The sequence below is a fragment of the Triturus cristatus genome, chromosome 10 (assembly GCF_964204655.1).
Source record: "Triturus cristatus chromosome 10, aTriCri1.1, whole genome shotgun sequence".
In the NCBI taxonomy this organism is placed as follows: Eukaryota; Metazoa; Chordata; class Amphibia; order Caudata; family Salamandridae; genus Triturus; species Triturus cristatus.
Genome location: NC_140593.1, coordinates 698,064,251 through 698,090,348, shown reverse-complemented (window position 1 = coordinate 698,090,348; position 26,098 = coordinate 698,064,251). Strand labels below are relative to the sequence as shown.

The 26,098-nt window shown below is 41.9% G+C and overlaps 1 protein-coding gene across 35 annotated transcripts in view; it reads left to right on the top strand.

Moving 5' to 3' along the window:
• RBFOX1 (RNA binding fox-1 homolog 1) overlaps positions 1-26,098 on the top strand; it is a 958,925-nt gene that overhangs the window by 783,341 nt on the left and 149,486 nt on the right. For all 35 annotated transcript variants that reach the window (XR_014969494.1, XR_014969493.1, XM_085628210.1 and 32 more), the window contains exon 9: positions 17,789-17,921. Coding sequence is in view for 33 of the 35 variants with exons in the window: in XM_085628210.1 (XP_085484336.1) it covers positions 17,789-17,921 (133 nt within the window). In the remaining 2 variants the exon portion in view is untranslated. The remainder of the gene's footprint in view (positions 1-17,788; positions 17,922-26,098) is intronic.

Sequence of the window (26,098 nt, the reverse complement as noted above, 5' to 3'; positions counted from 1 at the left end):
ATCTAATCAATTTCTGCAAGTCTGTTGTATTAAACATATTCATCTGTTCAGTATGCAGCCCACCTCTCTGGAAAGCAGCTCATTGTGTAGCATAACACTTCTCACTGCATGGGGTGTAATTTATTTTTTCAGTGTTGATTTGAATTTGTCAACAAATATACAGCGGTGATATTTTAGGAAATCCAACAGGGTGTGTTTTTAAGCCAATTTGCTGAGCCAATTTTCTGCCTTTGGTGCTGAATCTAATATACTGTTTTGCAAATCTTCAAGGCATTGTATATTTTAACCACTGACTTCCTTCAAAGTCATGCAACATGAACAACTCTGGTACGTAGTTTCACACTGCATTTTAGTATCTTGGTGCCCACATCCGGCACATTCACAACCCTCGGTTTTTCCCAGAGGCCACAATATGCCATTACACAAAATAGAAGCCAATAGAATCAGTATTAAATGCTTGAATAACACCCCCTACAATTACATTGCCTGCACTACAGCCATGCTATTTCATGGCCTGTAGTACCACTGAAACCCAATTTTTTTTATTTAAATTACCCTTACCCAGTGGTGTTGCAAGAACTTCATAGAACCTAGCATGAGCAGAGAACTATGGACTTTTCCATCTGGATGGTTATAAAAAGATGAACATAATTGGAGTACAGTGGACCCTCTCACTCCTGGTTACTAGTGAAACAGCACATCCTGCTGTAAAAATTGCAAGTCCCTGCTGTAGGAAAGTGGATTTTTAGTTACTAGAGATATTCACCATTAGCAAGTAATATCGCGAAAATCACTAATAAGTCTGTTCAAGTCTTAAAAAATTAATCCATGCCCAACTCTTGGTAGTGTGTCAAATGAGCAGTCTGGCTTAACTTTGGTGACAGGTATGTGTAAAGCATTTATTATCACCAAAACAGTAAAAGGCACAACACAATAAAAATTCAACACAAATTTATAACAACAGAGAACATTTCTATGTTTACAATGACACCTAAAGAGCAAAAATCCAACGCAGGGAACAGGAGATATGAATTTCTAAAGAATAAATACAAAATCTGGGTATTCTAGCGGAAAAAACTTAACACCCCATTCATGGCTATCTGGTTGTAATGGACTGGGACAAAGTCAAAGTTTTAGGCCAACTGCGATGGAATGCGGTTCAGTTAGGTTGAGGGCTAGGTCCCTGTCAAACATTTATACTCAAAAAAGGAGTTTAAGAGGGACAAATCAGCCAGGCCACCCTCCACTCAATCAATAATACACACTGCAAGACCTGGAGATATCAAGCACTATTTCAAAATGAATGGGATTGGGAGAGGGGCAATATAAACAATTATTATACCCTCAAAAGTAGTTCATATCATGAGCACACTGGCGAGTACCAGCCAGCAGCTCCTCTGGTGTTGCGCACGTGAGATGCTTTCTCATTCTCCACACATTTTTTCTGGTTTATGCTTTTGATGGAATGTTTTGCACATGTCGGGCTGTTTTAAATGTTAAATTTTGAAGCACTTGGGATGGTATTGATAGTTCATGATATGAACTACTTTTGAGGGTATAATAATTGTTTATATTGCCCCTCTCCCAATCCCATTCATTTTGAAATAGTGCTTGATATCTCCAGGTCTTGCAGTGTGTATCCCTGTCAAACATTTACCTTCAGACTTAGTCTTTTTCTTGGAGCTTTTTTCTCAAAGTCGAGTCCACAGGTTCCTTAGATATGGAGTTCTGTTCAAGGGGAGGGCATCCCAAACTATCGGGGTAAAGTTGCCTCCCTCTCCTATGACCACTTCCCATGAAGTGTGGCATATTTTTTACCCAGAATGCATTGTTCACAAAAATCAAAATGGAGAAAATCTCACCTTGGTGTGTATGTCTGTGTAACCCAACACAAAGTTGTACCTAACTACTCAATATGCTCCCCTTTCAGCCCTTCTCCTAATTTAATTAGAGGAGCTCCCATCTGGCTGGGGATCAAGGATGTGGGGGTTGGCCTGGGCACTGTGACATCAGTTCTCCTTCTTTTGAAGCCAGCTTATCTCCTCTGTCCTCTTCCTCCTGCCTGGCCTCACCAGGAAGTTTATTCAAGGCCAGCAGATCGTGGTAGCGATATATTTTCTTAAAAGACAGAGAGGACAGTAAGTCCTATATCCTACGTTGTGAGGCATATTTTAACACAAGTGTAGGGAGTGACACATGCGAACATTGGTAAGCAATTAGTTTATTCATTGAACAATATTCAAATCATTATTCCAAGAAGATTATAGATCCACTGCTCACAAATAAGTGAATTAAGGTGTGCTGTGATGAGTGAGAAAGCTTTAAAACACACATCACATTGACAACAAAAATAAGACTCATTATGGATACTTTTTATATAATAAACAAGGAGTTTAGTTGTAAAGGGGTTGACGTGTTTCTATCTCAGGAAATAGAGATCTTCAACAGGACAGGTGTGTGAGCACCTAATATTGACTTATCTGAACGGTGAGAATGAAGCACTGGGCTGATACGCCCGGTATGATCGCGTCCTAGGAATTCAACTGCTGCGACATAATTATTAGTAGTGAAAAAAAACACATGATTATTTGTGGTGAATCTGGCTCCAAGGGACTGGAAACCTTTAGCAATTAATTTAGGGGAATGAAGCGCCTGAGCGTCAGGTTTGGAGTGAATCCACTACGTTGTCTGTCAGAAGTAAAAAGTCCAGGCTGGAGTTCTGTGTGCCCCTGGAAGCGACTGCTCCAGGATGCAAACCTCCCCCCACCAAATGGCTTTATTGTTTTGGCCCAAGGCCTCTTTACACCTACCAGAGAGCAACTTGGCTCAGGCTGTCAAAGGCTGGCCAACCAGTATAGGCTGCTACAGGGCTGCTTTAGGTGACATCAGGATAGTAAGTTCAAAAACTACTTTCCTGCAATAGTTATACTAAATCCAACATTGGCAAGTTATTGTATTTATTGTAACCATTATTTTGATACTTTGAATGAAATTGCTAACTAGCTCCAAACAAAAGTTAGACTTTACCAGGTTAAATGAAGCCTTCCCATGTTAGCATATGGGGCTAATAGCACTACAAAAGGGAAAAAACAACTTTGACCTTTTTCCTTCTGGGGCATATAAAACATCTTTTATATAGTCCATGCTTTTTTTAAATAACTATTCACCCTACTCTTGGGGCAGCTTTGGCAGACCTTAGGGTTGACCTATAAGTAATAAAGAGGTAGATTTGGACTTTATAAATCATTTTAATTCCGAATTGTGCATAGTTTAATTTTAAAACCAGCTTGCAAGGCAGGCCTGGCTTTAACATGACTCCACAGAGTGAATAAACCTAGGGCAGCTCACATCTATTCATAATTGACACGATAAGGACTTACATGGGCATATGGGGACAACAACAAATTATAATAAACTAATACAATAGTAACATGGCACCAGAACATTGCACACTTAAATGCATTAGATCCACGGGGTCTCTAACCCTACATGCCCTATCATATACTAGGGACTTGCAGGAAGGTTGTTGACCAATTAAAATTAAAATTATACCAATTGTCTTTAGAGAACAGAGCACTGCCCCTGGGTCTGGTTAGCATAGCCCAGGGAACTTTCAGAGTCAGTAACCACCAGAAAATGGGGGTAATCAGGACAAAAGGATGACTTTCCTACACCTGCTATTACCCTATTGTAATTACATAACTTCTCGCTCCTGCCTATGTTGCAAAACTTATCTTTCTCAATGTAAAGTAATGTTGAGTGATTTAGCAGTCAGGCAAGATAGTGGAGGTGATGTATTTGGTATTTTCCCTTTTGTACACTTTATGTGTATTTCAAATTCAGAGCAAATGTTTGTCTACTTAAGCCTTTGCATGTCTTTCTGTTTTTACGACTGTGTCTGTTTGCCTTTCTATCTCCTTTCCTATTGCTTATGTTTTCTTAAAGTACTATTATCAAACTGGTATATTGTGCCACTATGAATAACATGTACTTGAATTAAATCATCTTGACTCAGTGATACTCATTATTATTATCTTATAGAAAACAATTTTGTAACCAATATACCCTGAACCTACTCTTACAAGAAAACTATTTATAAAAACTAATGATTTACAATGTGGAAAATCTTGCAAAATTTATATTTCTCAGTTCTGTGTGCAGCTTGTGGACATCCTGCATCTTAAATGACTTCACAACTCTAAACATTTTCAGTTTTCATCTTTATAAAAATATTAACTCAAATGATTATTTTATGGGCCTTCATCGGCATCTCTTGATAACAACTTTATTGGAATACAACTGAATGTACTGGGGCAGTCCATAGGCAAAGCAGCTTGTATGGCCACAATGGACCTCTGTCTACTTCACCATGGGGAGGTCTGGAGCTCTAGATTTCTTCACTTCTTATCCCTCGCTACTACTACCTTGCCCCTTATCACTTAGGGAAAAATATAGGTGTGCTGCTTAGCATTGTTCCTGATTTGCAGCTGTAAAAGTTATATTCTTTTGACATCTTGTTTGAATTATACACTGCAACTATGTCTGGCATTTGGAATAGGTCTACAAGACATCACAGTACCTCTAGAAAGGCCCAAGGAAGGGATTATTGAATAAGATTAAATAACGATACCACCTGGTAACCAGGTTAGGGAAGTGTTAGGAGGACATTAAAGGTAAGGGTGATTAGAGCACTGCAGTAGGAACGTTTATCCACTGTGCCTTTGTATCAGAGATACAGACAGTGAAGAAAAATGAGTGAGAGAGGAAGAGAGGGAGAGAGAGAGAATGAAAGAGTGAAAGAGAGAGCAAAGTGAGAGTAAGCTAGAGAAAGAGACAGGGAAACAGAAATGTAGATTCCATGAAAATGAATGAGATATAGTGAGAGAGTCAGTGAGAGAAAGAGAGTGGTAGGGAGGATCGGACAGAAACAGAGTGAGAGATGAGGAATGAGATAGACAGAGGACAGCAGTTAGTCCTTTCCCACCTTTCCCCTCCAGCTGGGCTCCTAAACCCTCTGCTTGGGAGATGTACCTTCGGAAATTGAACTGTCAGGGTGCCACACCTCTCAGCTCATCTGACACAGGGGGTAACTCATTCCCTAGAATGCAGTCTATGGGCAACTGGTGACTGACTATGATCCTCCTTGGTTCACCTCCCCAACCCACACTAGTACTGTCTCTGTGCCTGACTTACCCTACATACCTGGTGGGTGTACTGCTGTGGAGAAACTAGCCTTTTCACTATCATGGTCAGGCTACCCCTGATATCCCTCAGAGCAATGACAGGGATCTCATTCACTTTTACCCCCTCCCAGAATCACAAGCTCACACTTTGAGTCTATCTCCCAGCTAAGGGAGATCATGGCATAGTTCATGACCTTTCCTTGGGGCTACTTCCCCATAATGCCACATTGGCTATCCCAGTGGAGGTCCCACCAGTGGGCAGTTTCTTTTGACAAAGTCCCCTGCCCATGTCCTAATTGGGAACACTCAAAGCAGACGGGTTGGAAACGAAACACGCTGGATCACCACCCACCAGAACCAACCCAAAAGTTCCTCAGATGGAGTGGCAAACCTTTCCCCTGCTTTACTTTGGGACTTGTCTGGCTTATCTTTAACCTCCTTCTCACTCTGCTGGGGGTGGTCCTGAACCAACCATCTTGGGCTCACTCAAGGTACCTTCTTAGACACTCTAGTACTGATCCAGAGATTTGCCTCCTTTGTATGATATCTGGGGTCAGTGAGAGTGCAATCACCGAGATGCTGGTGCAGTTTTACAAAACAAGTTCTGAGCAAGTGCTCTCATAGTATTAACGTAACTCCAGTAAAATCATCAATGTTGCAGTCCTGCACCCAACCATTTAGTGCCTTGCTAGCATAATCAAGAAAATCCACTTAGGACTGGTTCTGTATCTTTAGGCTAACCCTGAACCTAATACGGTACTTTTCTGGAGTTGAAACTTGGTGACAAGAATGGTTTTCATTGGGATGTACTCCATCAGTGAGCAAGGTATCCCTCCCCACTGAAGGCATGTTTTTCTAGAGTGATGCTCCCCATAACTCATCTGGGTCCCTGTGCATCTTAAGTAGGCCTGGGCCAAAATTCCGTTCCGCTCGCGGAAATTGCGATAATTTGGCATTTTCGCGTTCCGCGGAAAGTGTGAAAATGTCAAAATTTCCGCAATCCGCATTTTACCGGTAATTTTTTTCTTGCTCGCGCTGTAAAAAAATACTTTCTCGCGTGCGCGCGATCGCCTTACCTGAATCCCCGCGTTCGCCGACAAGTTTTCCCGATCCGGTCGCGTTCTCCACGAGATGTTGGATTGTTGGTAGCCATTTGCTCTGTCTCGCGACAGTTCGGGCCCGCATTAACGTCATTTGTCGCACAATCACGTCATTTGTCGCACGATCACGTCTTCTCCACCACGAGCGAGAGAATGAGGACGCGGGCACGTCATATCGAACACGAGCGAGCGGGACAAGTGAAAACAAGATGGCTGCGCCCGTGAACAACCGCATGGGTAAGTTGGCGAGCCGCGATCACGCAAAAAATACCGCGAACAGGCGGGAAAAAAACTTCCGCGTCTTTGCAATATTTCCGGCGTGTTTGCGGAGATTTTCAACATTTTCGCAATAGTTTGCGAAAGTGAATTTCGCAAATTCCGCCCACCCCTAATCTTAAGGGCCACCTTGCATGCAGAAAACCACTGGTATATGTCATCTACTATCACATATTTGGGCACCAGGACTTTGGGTATGCAAGCTTTCTTGTCACCTGCAGACACCGTGGTTATGCTGCCATCATGGTTGCTGGAATCTGCTTGTGTAGCATTAAGATAGAGTACTCGGAGTCTCCTTTCATGAGCCAATCACTCTAAAGCTAGTGTCTCCTACATCTTGAGTGTGGCCATTTGCAACTGACTTTGCCTCTCTGCCTTCCAGCCCACCAGCTCCCCTGGAAACACACCATGCGAAGATACACTGCTTCCTGCTCTGGCAGGGAGTTCCAACTCTGGAAATGAGACATCCTCCCTCCACTGAGTGTTGTATCTCAGGGCTGGTATCTAGGCCCTACTTTGGTTCATCCTACTTCTCTGTTGTGTCAGTAACTGGTATATCTCTGTCTAGTCCCTCAGAGATCTCTGAAGCTCCAATTTCTTGGTGCCCTTCTTGGTTTTTCATTCTCCTTTCTTTATGGAACTGTTTGAGCTCAACCAGAGTGTAACTTTCCAGGTTGGCCAGCTCCAATTCTAATAGTGCACGTATGGTCACGATGCGAGGTCCTTGCATCATCATCGAGGATGCCATTGACGAGGGGCTTGTGATGTAAAGACCCACGTTGAAGATGCGTCATTCACCAGCAGTTCCAAAGAAGTTGTGGGGCTTGCTATGCGCAGTTTTACGTCATCGTAAATGATGCAGTTCCAAGTGGCTTGCAATGTGAAGTGCTGCGTTGAAAATACATCATGCAGATGTAGCTCCGAGGAGACTCTAGGTATGATGGAAAGTCCTGTGCTGGTGATGCATCACACTGCATCAGTTCTGCCCACAGGACACCAGCTGTGCTGGCAGAGCACCTTCAGGTCCACTTCCAAGGGTCCAGGACTGGGGTGGCACCACATTGGGGGGGGAAATCTGTGCCCAGGTACTGGGAACAAGATGGTTGGAGCCTGTTCTGTCCCGATGCTTCTGATAAGGAGGATAGCCAACTGCCCTTCGGGTAACTCTAGTGGTTCTTGGTTCAAGATGCTGGCCCAGTTCTTTACTCAGGCATCAGGGCAGCAGAGTAGCAGTCATTCTTGCAGAGCAGCACAGCAGTCCTTCTGAGACTTCCACAGGTCCAGAGGTGTACTGCAGAGAAGGTTCTGCAGATCTAAGATTTATACTTGGTACCATATTTTAAGCAGGAAAGGTTTCTAGAGAATTCTCTTTAAAGTCCTTGATGTTTTCTGCCTTCCTCCACTGCCATGGCTCTAAGCTGGCTGCATGAACAATGCATTGGTGAGAAGCCCTTTGTGTGAAGGCAGGGCACAGGCTATTCAATTGCAAGTAGAAGAGTGTGCCCAGGTCCACTCCCCCGTCCTGCCAGTTGATGGCCAATCTAGGCACAATAAATCCCTCTATTGTGTGGCTGTCTGGGAGGAATAAACAAAGACCAAATGCCAACTCCACCCTGTCATGCAACCCAGGAACAGGCTGCAGGCAAGAAAATGCCAACTTTCTACAAGTGAATATCGTAACGGGGAGAGATCCTGTTGAGGCAGTAAGGGGCGGGATCAATCAATGTATACACCACCTTTCTAAAAGTGGCATTTTCAAAATTGTAACTAACAATCTGACTTTACCATTAAAGGCAAATTTTAATTAAACTTGTTCACACATGAAAGGTTTACCTATTCCCAATCAAAAGTTAGCACATACTAAATGTAATAAGGGAGTCCAATGTTTTCTTATATTAAAGTTAGGCCTCACATTAGTAAAAAAACAAATTTAGGAGTTGTTCACTACCAGGACATGCAAAACTTAAAAGTACATGTCCAACATTTTAAATACACTGCACACTGCCCTCTGGGCTGTCCAGTGCCTACCCTATGGGTGTCCGATTTGTATTAAAAAGGCAGGTTTGTGACTGGCAAAAGGTTTATCTTGCTCGGTTGAAATGGCAATTTAAAAATGCACACGTAGGCTGCAATGGCTGGCCTCAGACCTGTTTAGAAAGGCTACATAAGACAATGGCACATGAATTGATGCAGGCCCACCAGTAGCATTTAATGTACAGGCCATAGTTATATGTAGTACCACTTTACTAGGGACTGACTTATAAGTAGGGTTCCTTGTTTTTACAGATTTTTGTGGATAAATACAGACAGAAAACATTTATTTTCGTGTCTGTATTTATTTTTAAATGTGGATAAAAACGGAATTTGGGTTGTTTTTTGAATAATTCCAAATTCTGTCAGCCATGACTGCCAAGCCAATAGCTGTGTGGGTTGATAGGAAAGGGGGTTAAAAAATAAAGGAATTTTAGTAAAGAGGGTTTAACAGCAATAGATATACACAAGGTTGATACTGAAATGTGCATGTTTTCGTATAAGTGCATTGATTTAACTTCAGTGGGTGTTCACAGCACTGAAATCTGGCAGACATTCAAGCATGAGTGCATATTTATCGGTTAAATCAATGTGGAAATATACTAATTTCAGCTTTATTTTTTCACAAAGACCAAAATAAATATGGCTAAATACAGATAAAATTAGCTACAAATAAATATGGATAAATGCAGATGGAAATGTCAAAAAAATAAATACCATAAAACCAGGAGCCCTACTTATAAGTAAATAAAATAGACCAATTGGGTGTAATCTAATTCTACCACGTTTAAAGGAGAGAGCACCAGCACTTTAGCACTGGTTAGCAGTTGTAAAGCGCGCAGAGTCCCAAACCAACAGAAATGTGATCCGAAAACAGGAGGGCAACGGCAAAACGTTTGGGGATGACCCTGCAGAAAAGGCCAGGTTCAACACTTCCTGTAACATTAACTGGGAGCCCCATTTTCATAATAGCAGGACCCAGCTGCCATCAAACAGACCTATTTTCATTTTCTTGGCCACTCTATGACAGGGTCAAACACTAGCTTTCCCCATGACTGTGGATGGAGCCTACCTAACTAGGAAGGTCCTAGGGATAAATAGAAGAACTTCCCCTTGGCATCTTCATGTCATGAGAGCTGCCATCCAAGTCAAGGGTGCTAAGATTTTCCTTTGTTCTGACAACTATTCCTGTCTACTTCCAGGTAGATAATTCCTGCTAAGGGGTCAGCATTTAACACAAATTGGCCTTTACTTGGACTAGAGGCAGAGTTGTTAATTTTTCCTGCCAAAGAAGAGTTATCCAGCTCTGTAGGAGCGTTGAGTGGTAGCACTATATTTAAGCCTGTTCTTGCAGTCTAACATACTTTTTTTGTGCAAAGTTTCTTTACTGCTTAAGTAATTAAAGATCTGATTTAACCTTTAGGTCAACTTTTATACACTAAGCAGGAAATAAGTTTGAAGCATTTTTCAAACTCTTTCCTAAGTGGAGGTGGAAAATAAAGATTTTAATCCCACTTATGCCTCTTAGAGAAAAATTTAGTCAGGCCTACATCATGAAATACCTTTTAGTTTTTATTCCACTGAGAGAGCCCAGTATTCACAATATGTTCTGTGCCCTATTTTCGTATATTATCAGCTTGCTCTGTGGGCTTACAAGGCATACTTTAAAGGTGATATGAATATATAAAAAAGGCTTTTTTCTACATAGCAAAGTGGTGCCTCTGACAGAAATATATTTTTGCCAAATATAGGTGGTGCAAATATATTCGCTGCATCCGACATATGACATTTACCTTTTAAATTTCGGCACCATTTCTAGTGGACTTATAAGGATGATAATTGGTGAAATATGGAGTTCTAACGTGCAAAACATGTTTTAGAGGTGAAGCATAGGCAGTTTGCTAGTGTTTAGCACTGGTACAATGCTCAAAGTCCTAAAGCAACCAAAATAGGGTACAAAATATGTGGAAAGATGACCATGAAGAAAAAATTAAATGTTTTCTGTTGTCAGTGGCTTTCGGGTTTATTGTTTAGCAGAGGGACTTCTTCAGGAAATGAACAGCTTTCTAATACTCTGTTATCCAATTCATAAGATGTTTCTGTTTCCTTTATTTTCTTTATGTTGGATGCTACAGTGTTTGTGTTCCATTTAACAAATGTGAGACCTAGAAAGGACTTCAACTGGGTCTTTTTCTCAGAAGGCTCTTGTTAGACCTGGCATCTTTGGTGTGTTTTTACCCTGCCTTTTTGCTTCTGCCTCCAGTTTTAACGGTATGCTGGAATTAGATTTTGCTGTTTTTTTGTTCTCTGGGCTCTTTACCACTGCTGTCCAGTGATAAAGTGCAAGTGTGCCCTGTGTAAATTGTATTGGTGATTGGTTTCGTCCATAACTGGCATATTTGATTTACTGGTAAGTCCTTAGTGAAGTGCACTGTGTGTGCCCAGGGCCTGTAATTCAAATGCTACTAGTGGGTCTTCAGCACTGATTTTGTCCCCCTGCCACAAGAGCATCTCTGCATACCTGTTTCAGACCTGCTGCTGTAGTGTCTGTTTTTGCAGTTTATGTACTGCCATATCGACATGGGAAGTGCAGCCACTTGCCAAGCCCAAATTCTCGCTTTTACTACATGTAAGACACCCCTAAGAAGGTGGAAGGTAGCCTCAAGGGCAGGCTGCAGTGCATTTAAAAGGTAGGGCATGTACAGGTGTGTTTTACATGTCCTGATAGTGAAATACTGCTAATTTCATTTTTCACTATTGCAAGGACTATCTCTCCAATAGGTTATTATTGGAGCTGCCTTGTAACCTCTTACAAGTGTAACTTCCAATTGGAAAGAGATAGAGTTTGGAGTTTGGGGTCCCTGAACTCACAATTAAAAAATGCAACTTTTAGTGAAGTAGTTTTTTGAATTGAATGTGAGAAAAGGCCACTTTTAGAAAGTGAGCATTTTCTTTCTTTCTTTACCATTCTGTGCCACTAGCTGCCTGTGTAATCCAATCTGAGGGAGGGTGAAAGTTGGGCTGCTTGTGCATTCACTCTAGACAGTCAGACATAGGGAGCTGAGGGATGCTCTGCATATCCTGAAGGCCCATCACCAGGCTGATGGGTCTTCCTGAGCTGGAGTAGTGGGAACAGTTCTCACTGACACATTGAAAGGGCTGTGCCTGTCCTCACACAAAGCTGTCTCCACCCCCCTGTAGTGTGTCTGGAGCTAGATCAGGGTTCTTGTGCACTATGAAGACTTTCCTTTGAAGTTTGCATACTTCAAAGCCAGAAACTGGTATAAATAATGGAGCTGTGACACCATAACTTCGGAACACTTCTGGACTAAGAGGACCTTCTGTCAGGAAGAGCTGGATGCTGTAGGAGGGACTGACACTCTGCTTGGTACTTTGGTGTGCTTGCCTGCTGCTTGCTGCTTCTGTCCTGCGAGTGAAAGGACTGGACTTTGCTTTCTACATCCTGCTTCCAAGGTTCTCCAAGGGCTTGTGAATGCTTGCCTCCTGTTAAGAAGTCTCAGGGCCATCAAATACTTCGCCTATCAGTGCTTGGGCTCTTCTACTGAAAGCCTTGACTAGCCAAGTGGTGCCAAATCCAGTTCCTGGGCCCTTGGAAGTAAAACCTGGTAATCCGAGAAGAAAATCCATGCATCAACTCTCAGCACCTGATGCACGTGTGAAAGATCACTGCAACCTGAGTCATGAGCACTGTGTCACTGCATCCGTGGCACCCGCTCGACTCCGAAGCGGGCCCTGCTGTGGGGGTGAAGAATACATGCATCACCTGCTGTGCTGCTGTAAAATCAACACAGAGCCTGCTCTGCCACAGCGAGTCTGGATTCTCAACTCAAAGTCCCTGGGCGGCAAGTATATCATCGATGTGGCCCAGCAGTAAGGCATCAAGGACACATGTTCAGAGATCGATGCATCACCTCCCCTCACAGCACAGAGCTGATGTATCACCTCCCCTGACAGTAAGAAACCCCTGCATCACGTCTCCTGTGCTACAGTAAGGAACCAACACATTACCTCCTCTGGCAGTATGAACCAACACGCCACCTCCGACTGAGAATAAGGAACCAAAGTATTGATTTGCTTTCAAGTGCCTCACCTCCCCTGTACCTGTTTTTGTCTTTGATTTTGATGCACCCCAGGTACATTGTGCTAGCCGAAATGCATCAGAACTTATTTTACCTATGAAAAGTGATATTGTTACTTGTGTAGGTTGGTTTTTGTCACTTTGGGTCTTGTTTATTCTGAAGAATATTGGCTATTTTCCTAAACTGGTGTGGTGTCCTTTTGTAGTGTTTTCACTGTGTTACTATGTATGTATGTACAAACGTTTTACACATTGCCTCTAAGATAAGCCTGACTGCAAAAGTACCAAGGAGGTGAGCAGGGGTTATCTTGGATGTCAAATCCCCTTATCCTGACCAGGGTGGGTGAGGGTCCCTACTTGGACAAGGTGCAAACCACTGCCAACAAGAGACCTCTATTTTTAGCAGCTCTCCTTCTAAGCATTTCGTTTGAAGAGAATGTATCTTTTTGCTGCTAATTCAGGGACTAAATTATTCAGTAGACCCTAGCAATACACAACTTTTTTGGCCCTGATATTATAATTTGGACTGTTCATCATAGGGAGTGAAACACTTTCTCTCAGTGCACCGTGGTCCTCCCAGCCAAAACTAAAAGCAGCAATAACACACCGACAGACAACAGTGACATCTACCCACCCAGCCATGACTTAATAGGCAAACTTCAGAAAAGTTTCACCTCTTTTACATATCAAAGTGCATCACATTTCCACTTTAAATGACATAGTGTGAAATGATAGCCTTGTTTGAAATGAAAAATGTAACTGCTGCTCTGAGACAGCAAGCAATGATGCAACATTTTAGTTTCAGAGGGAGGCCAGAAATATAGAAAACATCCAGGTTTTTGGCCCTCTCCTCAAGCATATTTGAAAGAGCGGTGTCTGAAGGGTGTCTAGGGAAACTAACATACTGGGGTTGCTTAGTCAGTAGTCTGGATATTTGTAAATAATCTCAAACTGACAGAATCAGAAACAGCATATACATATGATGAACCACTAATTTTGAATAGTTCTAATACCAATATTTCAGGTCGAATATCCTTACCCACTTACCCCGCTATACACTGTTTACCCTTATCTGTCCTTCAACCTCCATTAAGGGTCTATGTAAATACAAGAATAAGCACATGCATTGAACTAAAAGGAGTAATTGAGGGAGGGACTCTGGAACTATGCTATCCTGCAGCCACATCGATTTCTGCATAGTTATGAATTTGCTGCACTTCCATAATTTGCAGATTTAAATATAAACAGTTTTTAACTCAACCAGATCAAAAGTTACTAAAAATGCTGCTGCATGTATTGCGGCACAGTGTCAGACCCTATACAGTTCTTCTTTTCTGAATGCTGTATTTAGGTGTTAAAATACTACTATTGGGCAGCGACCTCTACTCAGACAGTGCTAACATTGTAAAATAAGTAAAACTGATATCATACTTCCACAAAATGTACTGAATTACGCGACTTTCCTTGATGCATAATTTAGCGATCTTGCCATATAATTTGTTTCTCCCATGCCTCATAATTTCAATTGTCCTGGTTAATCTCCAGTGCCAATCTATGTATTGGCACTCAAATCCTTTTCCTTTCACATCCCTTTAACTGAATTTCATAGAATGTATCAATATATAAATCATCCCTACTGAATTTGTAAAGTACATGAAAAGCAACGGCCAGCAGGAATCCGGAAGTTATTATTTACTTTCCCCATCATATCCCTTGTGTCCGTTCCCCTGATGTAATGTAATGATCCAGTCACATTCGACATTAAAACTATAAAAAATGACTATAAATGAAGATGCTTGGCTTTCAAACAGAGCAGGTCTACATTCTGGGGAAAGCATGGCCCTCCGTGCGTTGTCTCGTTTCTGTGAGTGTGTAGTTAATGTCAGTACAGACATTTTCAAGGCTAGCACAACACATCTAGAATTTCCTTAAATATATTCACCTAAATCAAGATACATCAGTTGAAAACTTTGCCAGTCTTTTTGGAACACCACTTGAGTAGTTCAGCTCTGTCCCAGCTATCCTCTTCGAGCATAAAGTGTCATAGCAAACATTCTCATATGCAAGAGCAAATAAAGGGCCAATGTCTGGGTGTTGAGAACCTCATAACGATGATATTATTGTATATAAATAAAGGAAAATCCTACCACGTTTCCATTTTACACACACAGACAGATCATCAACTCTATTGTACTTGTTGATTCATCATTAGAGAATAGTTTGACTAAAAGTGGAATTGACCAACCTGAGCCACTCTGTTTAATACACTGTTTATCTAGTTCATATTGTCCAGAGCAGAAAAGCCGAAGTATCATCATTACTGAATTGTGTTTAGAATGGATTTCTTTGGAAGAAATCCCAGAACAAGTACCTACACCAAGTTAAAATTTCTGGATGCCCAGGGTTTCCTATTTTAATGAGATATCCTCCACATTATTTAACAATTCTTTATCACAGCACCACAGCCACCTGCAAATGCCCTTTTGTTAAGATCAGAAGCTGCTAATAACTGGAGTGTTTTCCACCAAATCGTTATAGCATCAACAAGACAAGAGCACAGCTTGAGTTGTTTCTAATGCCACATAGCACCCCAAAGTGAAAGCCCGCTGTTATTCACTCCTACCCATCAACAATTTCATGTTATGTTTTGCTTCCCAAATCCACCTGCAGTGGTAAAGGACTCATGGGGAGCCATGCACAACTTGATCTCACCTCCCTCGCCCCCCTCCCACATCCAATTTTAAAAAAGTACATGGGGCCGTATTATAGATAGGGCGCACTTTCCTTGTTTGTGCCACCGCACACCTTTTAAAAGGTGTGCCGGATGCAAACAAAGAAAGTGTGCCATATTAGAATCAATGCACTGCCCTGGGGGGCAGCACATTCAAGTGAAATATGGAGCAACTGCTAAAAAGCTGCTATATGTTTCACTGTGCAGGCGGCAACCCATCATCACTTTTAAGGGGGATTAGAGATATAGTGAGATTAGTGAATGACTGCACCGCCTGCAGGGACATGTTGGGTGGTCCATGGGACCCCTTTTCTTTACCCCCCAGAGGACTGGCTTCAGGAGGCGCCAATGTTTTGTGACATACTTTCAGTGTGCACTGTAAAGGCATGTTTGCCTCTGCACCCACATCATCAATGCAGCATGGGCGCAGAGGCAAAGTGATTCCCTAATTTGTATGGGGCCACCCCCCATGCAAATGAAGGAACACCCTGTCATGATAGCGCTGGTGAAGAATGCGCGCACTTGCTATCTGTATTTCAGAAGGGGATGCTCTAGCATCTGCGGCCCCTTCTGTAGTACCATTGTGCCCCTAGGGCACTCAAAGTGAGCAGACACACCCATTGCGCCCCCGGGTCACAATGTATAATATAGGCCCTGGAACCCACAGCTCCCTCTGTTTAACTTTCCACTCCTCAAACCTTAAATACCTTGAGCCCTGGTGACCATCGCTCTTGGTGTTACTCTCCTGCCCAAATTAAAAATATTTTGATACATAATAGCATGGCACTCCCCCAGCACCAACTCTACCTTCTTTTCCTTTCACACTCCAAATCTTTGTTCTCTACAATCTGAGAGCAGAAAGCAGATGCTGTGCCACCATCATGTACTGTATACTAAAATCCTCTCTCAGACAGAATATGAATAGAACTGGGGCTCACAAAGTAAATGACTGTTGCCACCTCCAAAGTGCCACCCACATTCCTGTATCTTGGATGTGAAAGAGGCCAAATAAGACTGGCATGATGGTGGACCATCATTTCCATACCACCACCTTGCTAAGGTCTTTGTAATTCTGGAAGAATAAACAGTATGAATGGGTTATTAGTGCTTCCCCATGACATAAAAAAATTGAAAAAACTATTTAAAAAGTTTCAATCTTGTGATGTAAGAACAGTGAATTATTGTGTTTCAAATCTAGTATTTACTCTAACGGCCTCCAATAGAAGCCATGCACAGAAGGTATGTCTCACTTCTGTGAGAAGGACTTCCTCTCAATAAAGACAAAAACAGAGTGTCATCATTTGAAACCTTACACTTGTACTTTGCAACATGCCACCATCCATACTCTTGTGGGTATCACCTGAACTCTTGGCTTATCAATCGTTCCCCCAAAAAATAATGACACCAATAATAATAATAATAAATATTAAACAATAACAACAACTGACACAAGAGGACCACATTCCTCTACATGGTTATGAAACTCCTTGTGCAGAATGCAGGTCACTTTTTCAAAGGGGGCGTTAAATAGCACTCTGATATTGGATACCTGCATTTGAGATTCATTGAAGGAGACCGATGTACTATATCAACAAATATGTCATCACACTCAGAAGGTGACCTTTCCATAAATTCTCTTGTGAATGTGGTCACTTTTGAATTGATTTGGGCATTGTGAGCAAAGGCAGACATTTTTAGATACAGCTGCCTTGAACACCTCTTTGTGTCACGTGGGTATAGCTGAGAAAGGATTGTAATTTTGCATTTATCCTGCCATTAATACTTTCAGATAATCATATTAATGTTAACCAACAGAGCATGATGATGATGCTCTAAGGCGCTCTCATTTTTGAGCCTATGGTCAGGGCAAACCAATCTAAATATACCAGGTGAAAAAGGTGGGCAAACAATGGGACGTGCCAGTTTTGGTGAGGAAATCACTAAAATACACAGGTCTTTCTCATTTACGGGGGGAAAGTTTAATAGGTGCTATTTATTTCACCTCAGAAATTAAAATACCAGTTTGTTGGATTTTAGTTTGAGCAGTGAAAAGGAAACCACCCTCTGGGCCTATGTGACAAGCTTATGAAGATCATTTTAACATTAATATTTTGGTGCTGTGTGCAGTTTACAATCAATGTGTGTCCTTTATTTATTTATTTATTTATTTGGGTGAAATTATTCCCTTAGACCAACAACTAAATAAATAAAATAATATCAAAGATGCCTCAGATCTTTGATTTTTAAATCACAGTGGAATCAAGCAACAATGATATTGCCACCACAAACTATCTAACATAGTTTTTTTGTACACATTGAAATGGGGAAGGTTTTATAACTGTGTGCTGTTGCTTTGTGTTTCTTGTAGTGCCTGGTTTTCCCTACCCTGCTGCCACCGCCGCTGCTGCCTATCGAGGGGCACACCTCAGAGGCCGAGGTCGCACCGTTTACAACACGTTTCGTGCTGCAGCACCTCCTCCTCCAATCCCAGCCTATGGCGGGTGAGTGTATCTGTCAATATTTGCTATCATTTCAACCATGATCACACATCTTAACTCTCAAGCTGGACCTGTGAGTGTGCTGCACGTCTCCCCACTAAACACAACTCAGCATGCTACTAACCACAGTACCTGCAGTTGTGCACATTGACTGGAATAGTGAAAAATGACTGCAATTTGTGCTGTCATGGTTGGTGGCTTTAAACACTGAGGGTGTCACATAATGTTATGTAAATTCTCACAAATACCTAATTTCACAGAGCTTGAGATTCTGTAACTGTTAAAGATATATTGCCAATTACTTCAAGCATCTGGTCATTAAGGAGGTTGGATAAAGCTGTCCTTTATTAAAATAAGAACATGATTTGGATTTATAAATTCAACTTGCAGTCGAAAACTTGACTCAGTGCTTTGCAAGGAAAATAAGAGATTTGTTAAGCTGACTGTCCTTTACACTGTCTAGGTGTATAATGCTGAACGTATCAAGAAACCTCCCACTTCAAAGTGTTTTCACTGGAAAATTAAGACACACATTATTGAAAAACGTTCACATTGCAATTTGATTAATAAAAAGTAAAAGCTATGAAAAGTGTCAATGTATAAGAGTAGTGTCGCATATTAAAGCTTCTTTTTAATTCAATAAAACACAAGTCTCAAGTGGATTGGTCTCGTTTGGAGCCCATTCCCTCTATACTGTGATATATATGAGAGGCACTGAGTATAATGAAGCTTAAATGCAAAACTGCAATAGGCATTTTACCACAATAATGTTATTACATTGACATTGTTTACTAAAGTAAAAAGTAATTTGATGTGTATAATTATCTAGCTGTGAAACATTTAGAATGATATTTGAATTGTTAACTTGAAAACACTTTTTGGGTGTCCTTTTCCCAAATTGTGAAAACACTTGCAGAAGCCATCTAGTAACAGGAAGAGGAGGGTCGTCTTGCTTATGAAGTGACGTGTTCAACGTATATTCAGGAATTCCTTTAAACAAATTGCAATTTAGCAAGCATTAATAGACTTACTTGATGCCAACGGGTATATTTGTTCTGTAAAATTATTTGTTTCTGGATGTCAACTGACACAAGAGGACCACATTCCTCTACATGGTTATGAAACTTCTTGGTGACTTGCAATATTCATATAAGGTACGGTAGGGGGTATTTTGTCTCCTATATCATGAAAGGTGCACCCAAACTAAGGATGGTTTACAAAAATCCCAATTTGTCCTAAATACATGCCTTGGTATGAACACCCTATTGTGCTGATTATTGTCACACAATTATGCATTTCCTCTACTCTAATGTTTTGGTACTGAGGCACATACACCTCACCCCATGTCACTTCTGCTATTATTAGATTTAACTAATAAATACATATATAAGGACTGTGATCTGTGAACAGTGCTACTGCTCAAATGGCTGAAGAAGGTACCAGATTTGTCAGAAAGCTATATCTTCACCCGGAAAGCGTGCTTTTTGTGATATGGTGTAAATCCGTTCAGACATTTTTGGGAAATTAAGTTCAATACTTACATATATCTGGATGGTTGGGTTTGTGAGACTCTAGTGGGATTCCCACTTGTGCGCAACTTCAAATTATAGGGCTATCTGGTTAGCCTAGAATGTGTTCTTTCCCATTGGCCTCCTCATTCCTATGGGACTTAAGAGCTCCCTCAACTCCAGCAACATAAAAAGATTAGCTGTTCGCAATATTAACAGAAATGTTGTGGCCGCCGTTACAGGACACGAGTTACTCAGTCTCTTTGTCCTAAAAATGAAAAAAATACAAGGAGGCAGGGTAGGGGCACCATGACCACCTGGGCCTTGTAGGAGTGGGAACACCCACAAGAGTCCTGTGGTGTTAGGAAAACAAAAAATGGGGGGTGTTGGCTTACCGCTGAAGGCCGTGTGCGGCAAAAGGTTGGTCAGCCACGGGGTGTTGTGCACAGGGCCTGACTGCAGACCAGTAGTCAAACCCCTGCTGTGCATGGCATTCGGTTGCCTGCCCACAGGGTGTTGGGCAAAGGAAGTGGTCATAGGCTAGATGGAGGTTAGCATAGCTACAGAGGCCAATACATTTTTTTACTTCAGGCTAAGAAAAGCTGGAAATTCACTGAAAACAAACAAAGGCTAAAGTGATGTCATAGTTATGTACGTTAACAATATCTTTACGTTCAGTTAGAAATTAGATAAAAAGAAAGGTTGAAGTGACATTATAGTTAGGTGAAAATCTTAGTTTAAACATTACATCTTGTGAACGCAGTGAACATTTGTTAATTGAAACAGCCTTGAAAAAGTCCAGGCGGACGAAAAATGTGTTGGCTGCTGTGTTTATGAATAATGATAAACTTGGATGTGTTCCTGAATTAAATAAGAACTATGTAGCTTTTGTGTTTGGACTGGATTTAACTACAGAGAAGTTAAAACTTAACAAGGAAAAGAACCAACAAATGCAAATTGGAATGTGTGTTCTTAGGGGCCATTTCTGTATTTTGTCACTATTCTGCACTTATTTGTAGTACGGTTGATTTGCACGAAAGGTGGCTGCGTGCTGGCACCACAAGAGCACCACCGAACGTAATTGACATTTCAATGTTTTTCCTTCTTTACTGCTGTAAACTGGGGTAGATGTTCAGACATTAGGCATAGCCACCACATGCTATTAAATCAAAAGTCTATCTTTTCTACTTTTCGATGTTCACAAAGGTAATTTACTATGAGTAAAGTTATACTTTTGGTCTAAGTTATACTTTTTGTCTAACTTTACCTTTGTGAAAAGGGCCCAAACTGCTTTACTTACAAGAGCAAGGAATCACAAAAGGTGAGGCTTCACTTATAAATCTGTTACCCAAGCATTATATTTCCTCACCAAAGTAGAATACATTCCTAAGAAAAACCCTGCTAATTGAAGAGAATTATATCCATGGCTGAAGGTGACATGTTACTAAAATCAAATAAGCATTTTCAGACATAATCATCCACTTTCACATATTTTGGCTGTTCGTTCGACCTGGCCGTTTTTGCAGATTTTGCCCCAAACCTTTTGCCTTTTGCCTCCTATTTTTCTGACCCTGGTTCGGTTGGCTATAGGACTCTTGGGAGTTTACCACTGCTGATCAGTGCCAAAGTGCATATGCTCACTGTGTAAACTTGCTATTGGAACAAGATAGAGAAATGGAGTTTAGGCTCTCTGAACTCAGAATTTAATAACACACCTTTTAGTAAATGTGGTTTTTAAATTGTGTGTTTGAAAATGCAATTTCTAGAAAGTGGGCATTTTCTTGCTTTACCATTTTGTGTGCCTTTGACTGTTTGTGTATTTACCATCTGGTTTTGGAGTGACAGGAGCTGGGGATGTGCATTCACTCTGGATATTCCCAAGGGTGGTTGAGGTGGGTCCTGCCATGCCTGAGTGACTCATCACTTGGCTGAATAGACCTGGACTGGATATAGAGTGATGGGAGGAGTTTCACCAGGCTGTGTCTCCTTTGCACAAGGCTGTCTCCTCCCACTGTGGTCAGGCTGGACCAGGGAGGACAGAACAGGTTTGATCTGAGATCAGAGTCTCTGAAGCAAAGGGAACAGAGAGAAAATGGGATTTAAGTATTTGACCTACAACCCCAAGGCTTTAGATCACCTTTGGAAACAAGAGGACCCTGGCAAGAGGAAGAGCTGAAGAGCTGTGTGAGGAGTGCTGCCTTTTCTGTGTGAGGGGTGGGTTGTCCTGCAGTTGCTGCTACTGTCTTTGGCAGAGGAAAAGGACTGACCCTTTTTGCCCTGTTGGGGTATCCTGCTTTGAATTATCGCCAAGGGCTTGTGTGTGCTTGCCTCCTGATGGAAGTCTCAGGCAAATCAAAGACTTCAGGGAAGATCCTTGCCTGGATCCCAAAGTAACCTGCCTGGAAATAGAGCTGAAGAGCTGTGTGATGAGCAGTACCCTATTCTATGGTGTACGGGGTGGGGTGGCCTGCAGTTGCTGCTTCTGTCAGGAGCAGGCAAAGGACTGGACTGTTCTTCATCTTCAGACCAAGAAAGGGCATGGTGAATGCTTTATTTGTGTTTTCTCAAAATGCTATTGGAGCGCTTTATTTTTCATCCCAAGCTGAGGGGTGAGTGCTGATTATTGCCTGTTGAGCGCTTCCCACTTCATTAATCCTTGACAAAATGCAGCACATGGGGAGCGTGTTATGCTTTTATCTCCTAGTGCACTGGAAAAGCTTCCCGGGCCCTAGGTCTGGAGCGCATGGTGAGCGCTGACCTACAACCACAAGAAACAACGCCTGGAGCCTCGAGGGATTACCCCTCTGTTCCCCCATTGCGTCTCCCCCAGCAGGGGAGAGAGACCCGCTGTGGCGAAGCGAATGCGCACAGCCCCAGGGAATAATGTGGTGAGGCAGCCGAAGAGCTCCACTGTCGTCTTGCTGTGGGCAGGGACGGTGAGGTCAGCCGCGCCCACTCTTCACGGCTGGGAAGAAAAAGATGCCGCCACTTCTGTTGGAGAGTGAAGGACACGGCGGAGTCTCACAGTGGCTTCCTTTGTGTGGGCCCTCCTTCCCAGGGAGCCTGCGGTAAAGGGTAGTGTGGCTCTCCAGCGATCCTCCGGAGGCCGATGTCAGTGATCTGACCACCGGTGGAGATCACTGTGCAGTAGCTGTACCACAAGGTCACGGGCAGCCAGCCCTTTTGCGAGGGGAGTTCTCCCCTCCAACGTGGAGAGTGCGAGTACCTCACCCCTTTGTTGTGCACATATCTGGGGAGCTGCTGCTTGATAGTCAGGATGGGGTGGAACCACGTTGGAGGTCCCTGATTCCCTGTGGGAATTTACCACATTCCCCATTATAGGCATGCAGGTTCTGCTGTGGCCGGGATATTTGGGTCAGTTACCATACTGCCCATAATAAGTGCACAGGTGCTCCTGTGGCCTACAGTTTTAGCTGGATTACAGCACATGGTTTAGCGGTGCAGATGCGCTGTGCCCCATGGATTTACCGTGATTGACATACTTGCTGGGCTTATCCATTACAGAGTACATGTTTTTCCTACTATTATTCATGTGTCCTTAACCAAACGTTGGCATTTTTATGCTCTGAGTATGTGCTATGTGTCTGTTTATGCCTTACAGTGACAGGAGCTTCATAATATGTACAGTGATGGTGTGGTTACATGATGTGTGCAACATGAGTATTTACTTTATTGCACTACCTATGATGATATGACTATTGCCAATGTAAATTATGCTTAATGTGATTGTGGTCTATGTGCTTTATATACAATATACAAGACATATTTTATATAAACGGGTGTGGAGTCTCTTTTGTGGTGTATTTTGTGTGTCAGTGGGGCATGTGTGTGTTGCGCAAACACTTTACATATTGCCTCTGGGATAAGTCTGGCTGACCTGCCAAGCTACCAAGGGGGTGTAACTCCCTTACCCTGGCTAGAGGGGTGGATTCTGACTGGCTTGGGTGCATAACCTAGCCAACCAGAAACCCAATTTCTAACACTGTACAAGCTATGGTATTCCATAACATTAATATGATTTTGTGAATAAAGGCCCTGAAAAAATATATAGTGTGATATTTTATGTGCAATGCATTTTAGTTTTTGCATTCCAAATTATTGTGCATGCTTCAGACTAACCTTTTATAATTTGAATAACATTTAATGCATCAAAACCCCATCGGGGTATGAAGCACTGTATACATTCTGCGGTATAAAACAATACAATAATGGAAAAAGAATCACCACAGGCAAGAAAAGATAAAAAAGTTATCAACAGCCATTTTCCCAATTAATTTTGAAGATGTAACAAACTTAAGGCTTACCAGCGTGAATGAATTATTGAAGAGTAAGGAATTTTACCAAAGATCGGGATTTGAATGAGAGTCCAGTCTTTAGTCCAATGAATATTCTTTCATTCAAATATTGCAATAGTTTTTACCTCAGCTTGATAAGACTGTAAAGGTTTGGTGATTTTGTGAATGTATTTAATTTTTAAAACTATTTCACCAGTTGGTTTGTTGCAGTGTAGTTGAGCAGCAATTGTTGCAAATTTGACAAGAGATATATACAGATTATAAAGTACACTTTTCAATTAATACACAATGTGACCTATGTTACCTCAAGACAGGTAGATTTGTTTATGCTTGTCCAACTGCCAAATTAAAGGAATCTGAGGTGAAATTACTCCATAGCAGGGTAAGCTACCTCACTTCATTTGGCCATGTGTCTTGAATGTTTTTGAGGGAGAAGTAAGGGGCTATTAGAGGACTGTGATGTTTCCATTGAGGACATATGAAAGCTCTTCAATTTGAATCCAAGATGTCAGAAATGTTTCGGAAATTTGTGCACATGCTACGAAAGTCCTACAATTCTCCAGGAATTCCATACATTACCCAGTGGCAGCTTCTCTCCTCTTTCAACTCACATTTCTGTTTTATGCTAAAGGTATGTGAACTGAAATAAAAGAGAGAGTATATATTTAAATTGGTTGTGGTCAGCTCTAAGGATATGGATATCCTAGGGGAAAGCGGAACCAGAGGTGATGAGAAGTGAGTAAAAGCTGAGGGCATACTTGTAAGTGAGCTTCCATGCTTAGCACTCACTATGATTCAAAAGTAAGCAATTGAGACATTGTTGGTATTAATTGGCAGATTGTAGCCAGATCATTACAATGGGATATTATGATCTTCTGAGTAATGCAGCTTTCGCAGCATTAGGAGCTCTCATTTTGAACAGTGAACTCTCAGGTGATTCACAGACATCAATCTACGCCTCATCTACTCACTTTATAGTATAACATTTACTATATAATTGAGAAGCATAAGTATTTCTTAGACATTCATTTCATGATAAATTTCAAGCAGAGCTGGAAGGCCTCCAATTAAAGCTGTACGATGTAGAAAACAAATGAAGACGCACCAATCTAAGTTACGTAGGCATACCGGAAGATCGGGAGGCAGGTCAACCGGTTACGAAGTTCATATCAGAACTGATCCTCAAGCTTGAGGTTCCAGACAAAATACCGGAGAGGGGATTTAACCATCACTCGGGCTCTTCGGGTTCCAGCAGTTCGGCCTACAAATGCAAAATATCTCCGAACGGTATTGGTAAATTTTGGTAATGTTCGGATTATAGAGCAGATCTTGTTACAGGCAATCAAGGACAAGTCTTTTACCACCACAGACAACTTCTCCTTTCAAATATTCTCGGACATGTCGATCTTGACAGCACAATGGCGTCGATAATTTGTGGGACTGGTCGATCAGTTTAAACATCAAGGAGCTCCGGGCGGCATTACCCACCTTTCCAAGCTTAAAATCTTTTTTAAGGGCCAGACTCACATTTTTAAATCAGTCGAGCAGGCAAAGAAGATCCTATACTATGTTATAGAGGATGGGGGACGCAGAAATAGGAACTTTTTGTATTGCTGGGGATACGAGATAATTGGCTCAGCACCACTTTTTGTTTTTTTTCTAGCAGGCTTCACAGAGATAAATGTTTAGTAGCTGGTGTTGGGCAAAATTCCCAGTACAGTTATGTGTATCTTGTTGCTTCCCACTGACTCAGAGAATGCCATAATCAGGCACTCACCTAAGGAAGAAGGGGGAGGGGTGGGAGAAGGGATGGGCCAGCATCTGGGAGGGAGCCCGTGATGGGTAGGGTGCCATGCGGGTGGTGGGGGACTTGGGATATGGGAGTTTTGAGAGGGGGAAAAACACAGGTAGAAAAAAATCGAAGAGGGCAATATCCTTGGGCCTATAGGTTGAGGTACTTTACAATTTTTGTGTGGAGGCAGCACATAATTAAGGAGGTCAGGAATCAAGATAAAATATGTGGGCCAGCTAATGGGGCCTATGGAGCCAAGCAATTTCTAAAGCTCTTATAGTAAATATAATTGAATTAAATTGAATATTGCATTTGTAGATCACAGCTGCTGCTCCACATGAAGCATTCTGGTGCTAAGCGGGAATGAAATAGAGTTCAGAGCATATATGAACAGAGTCCGGTCTCTAGATGAGGGTAAAGTACAAAGAGTTCAGAGCATATATGAACAGAGTCCGGTCTCTAGATGAGGGTAAAGTACAGAGAGTCCGGGGCTGCAAAGATCCATGTTTTCAGACATTTTTTGAATTGAAGTTCTGATTCAATGGATCTAAGATGGCAAGGAAG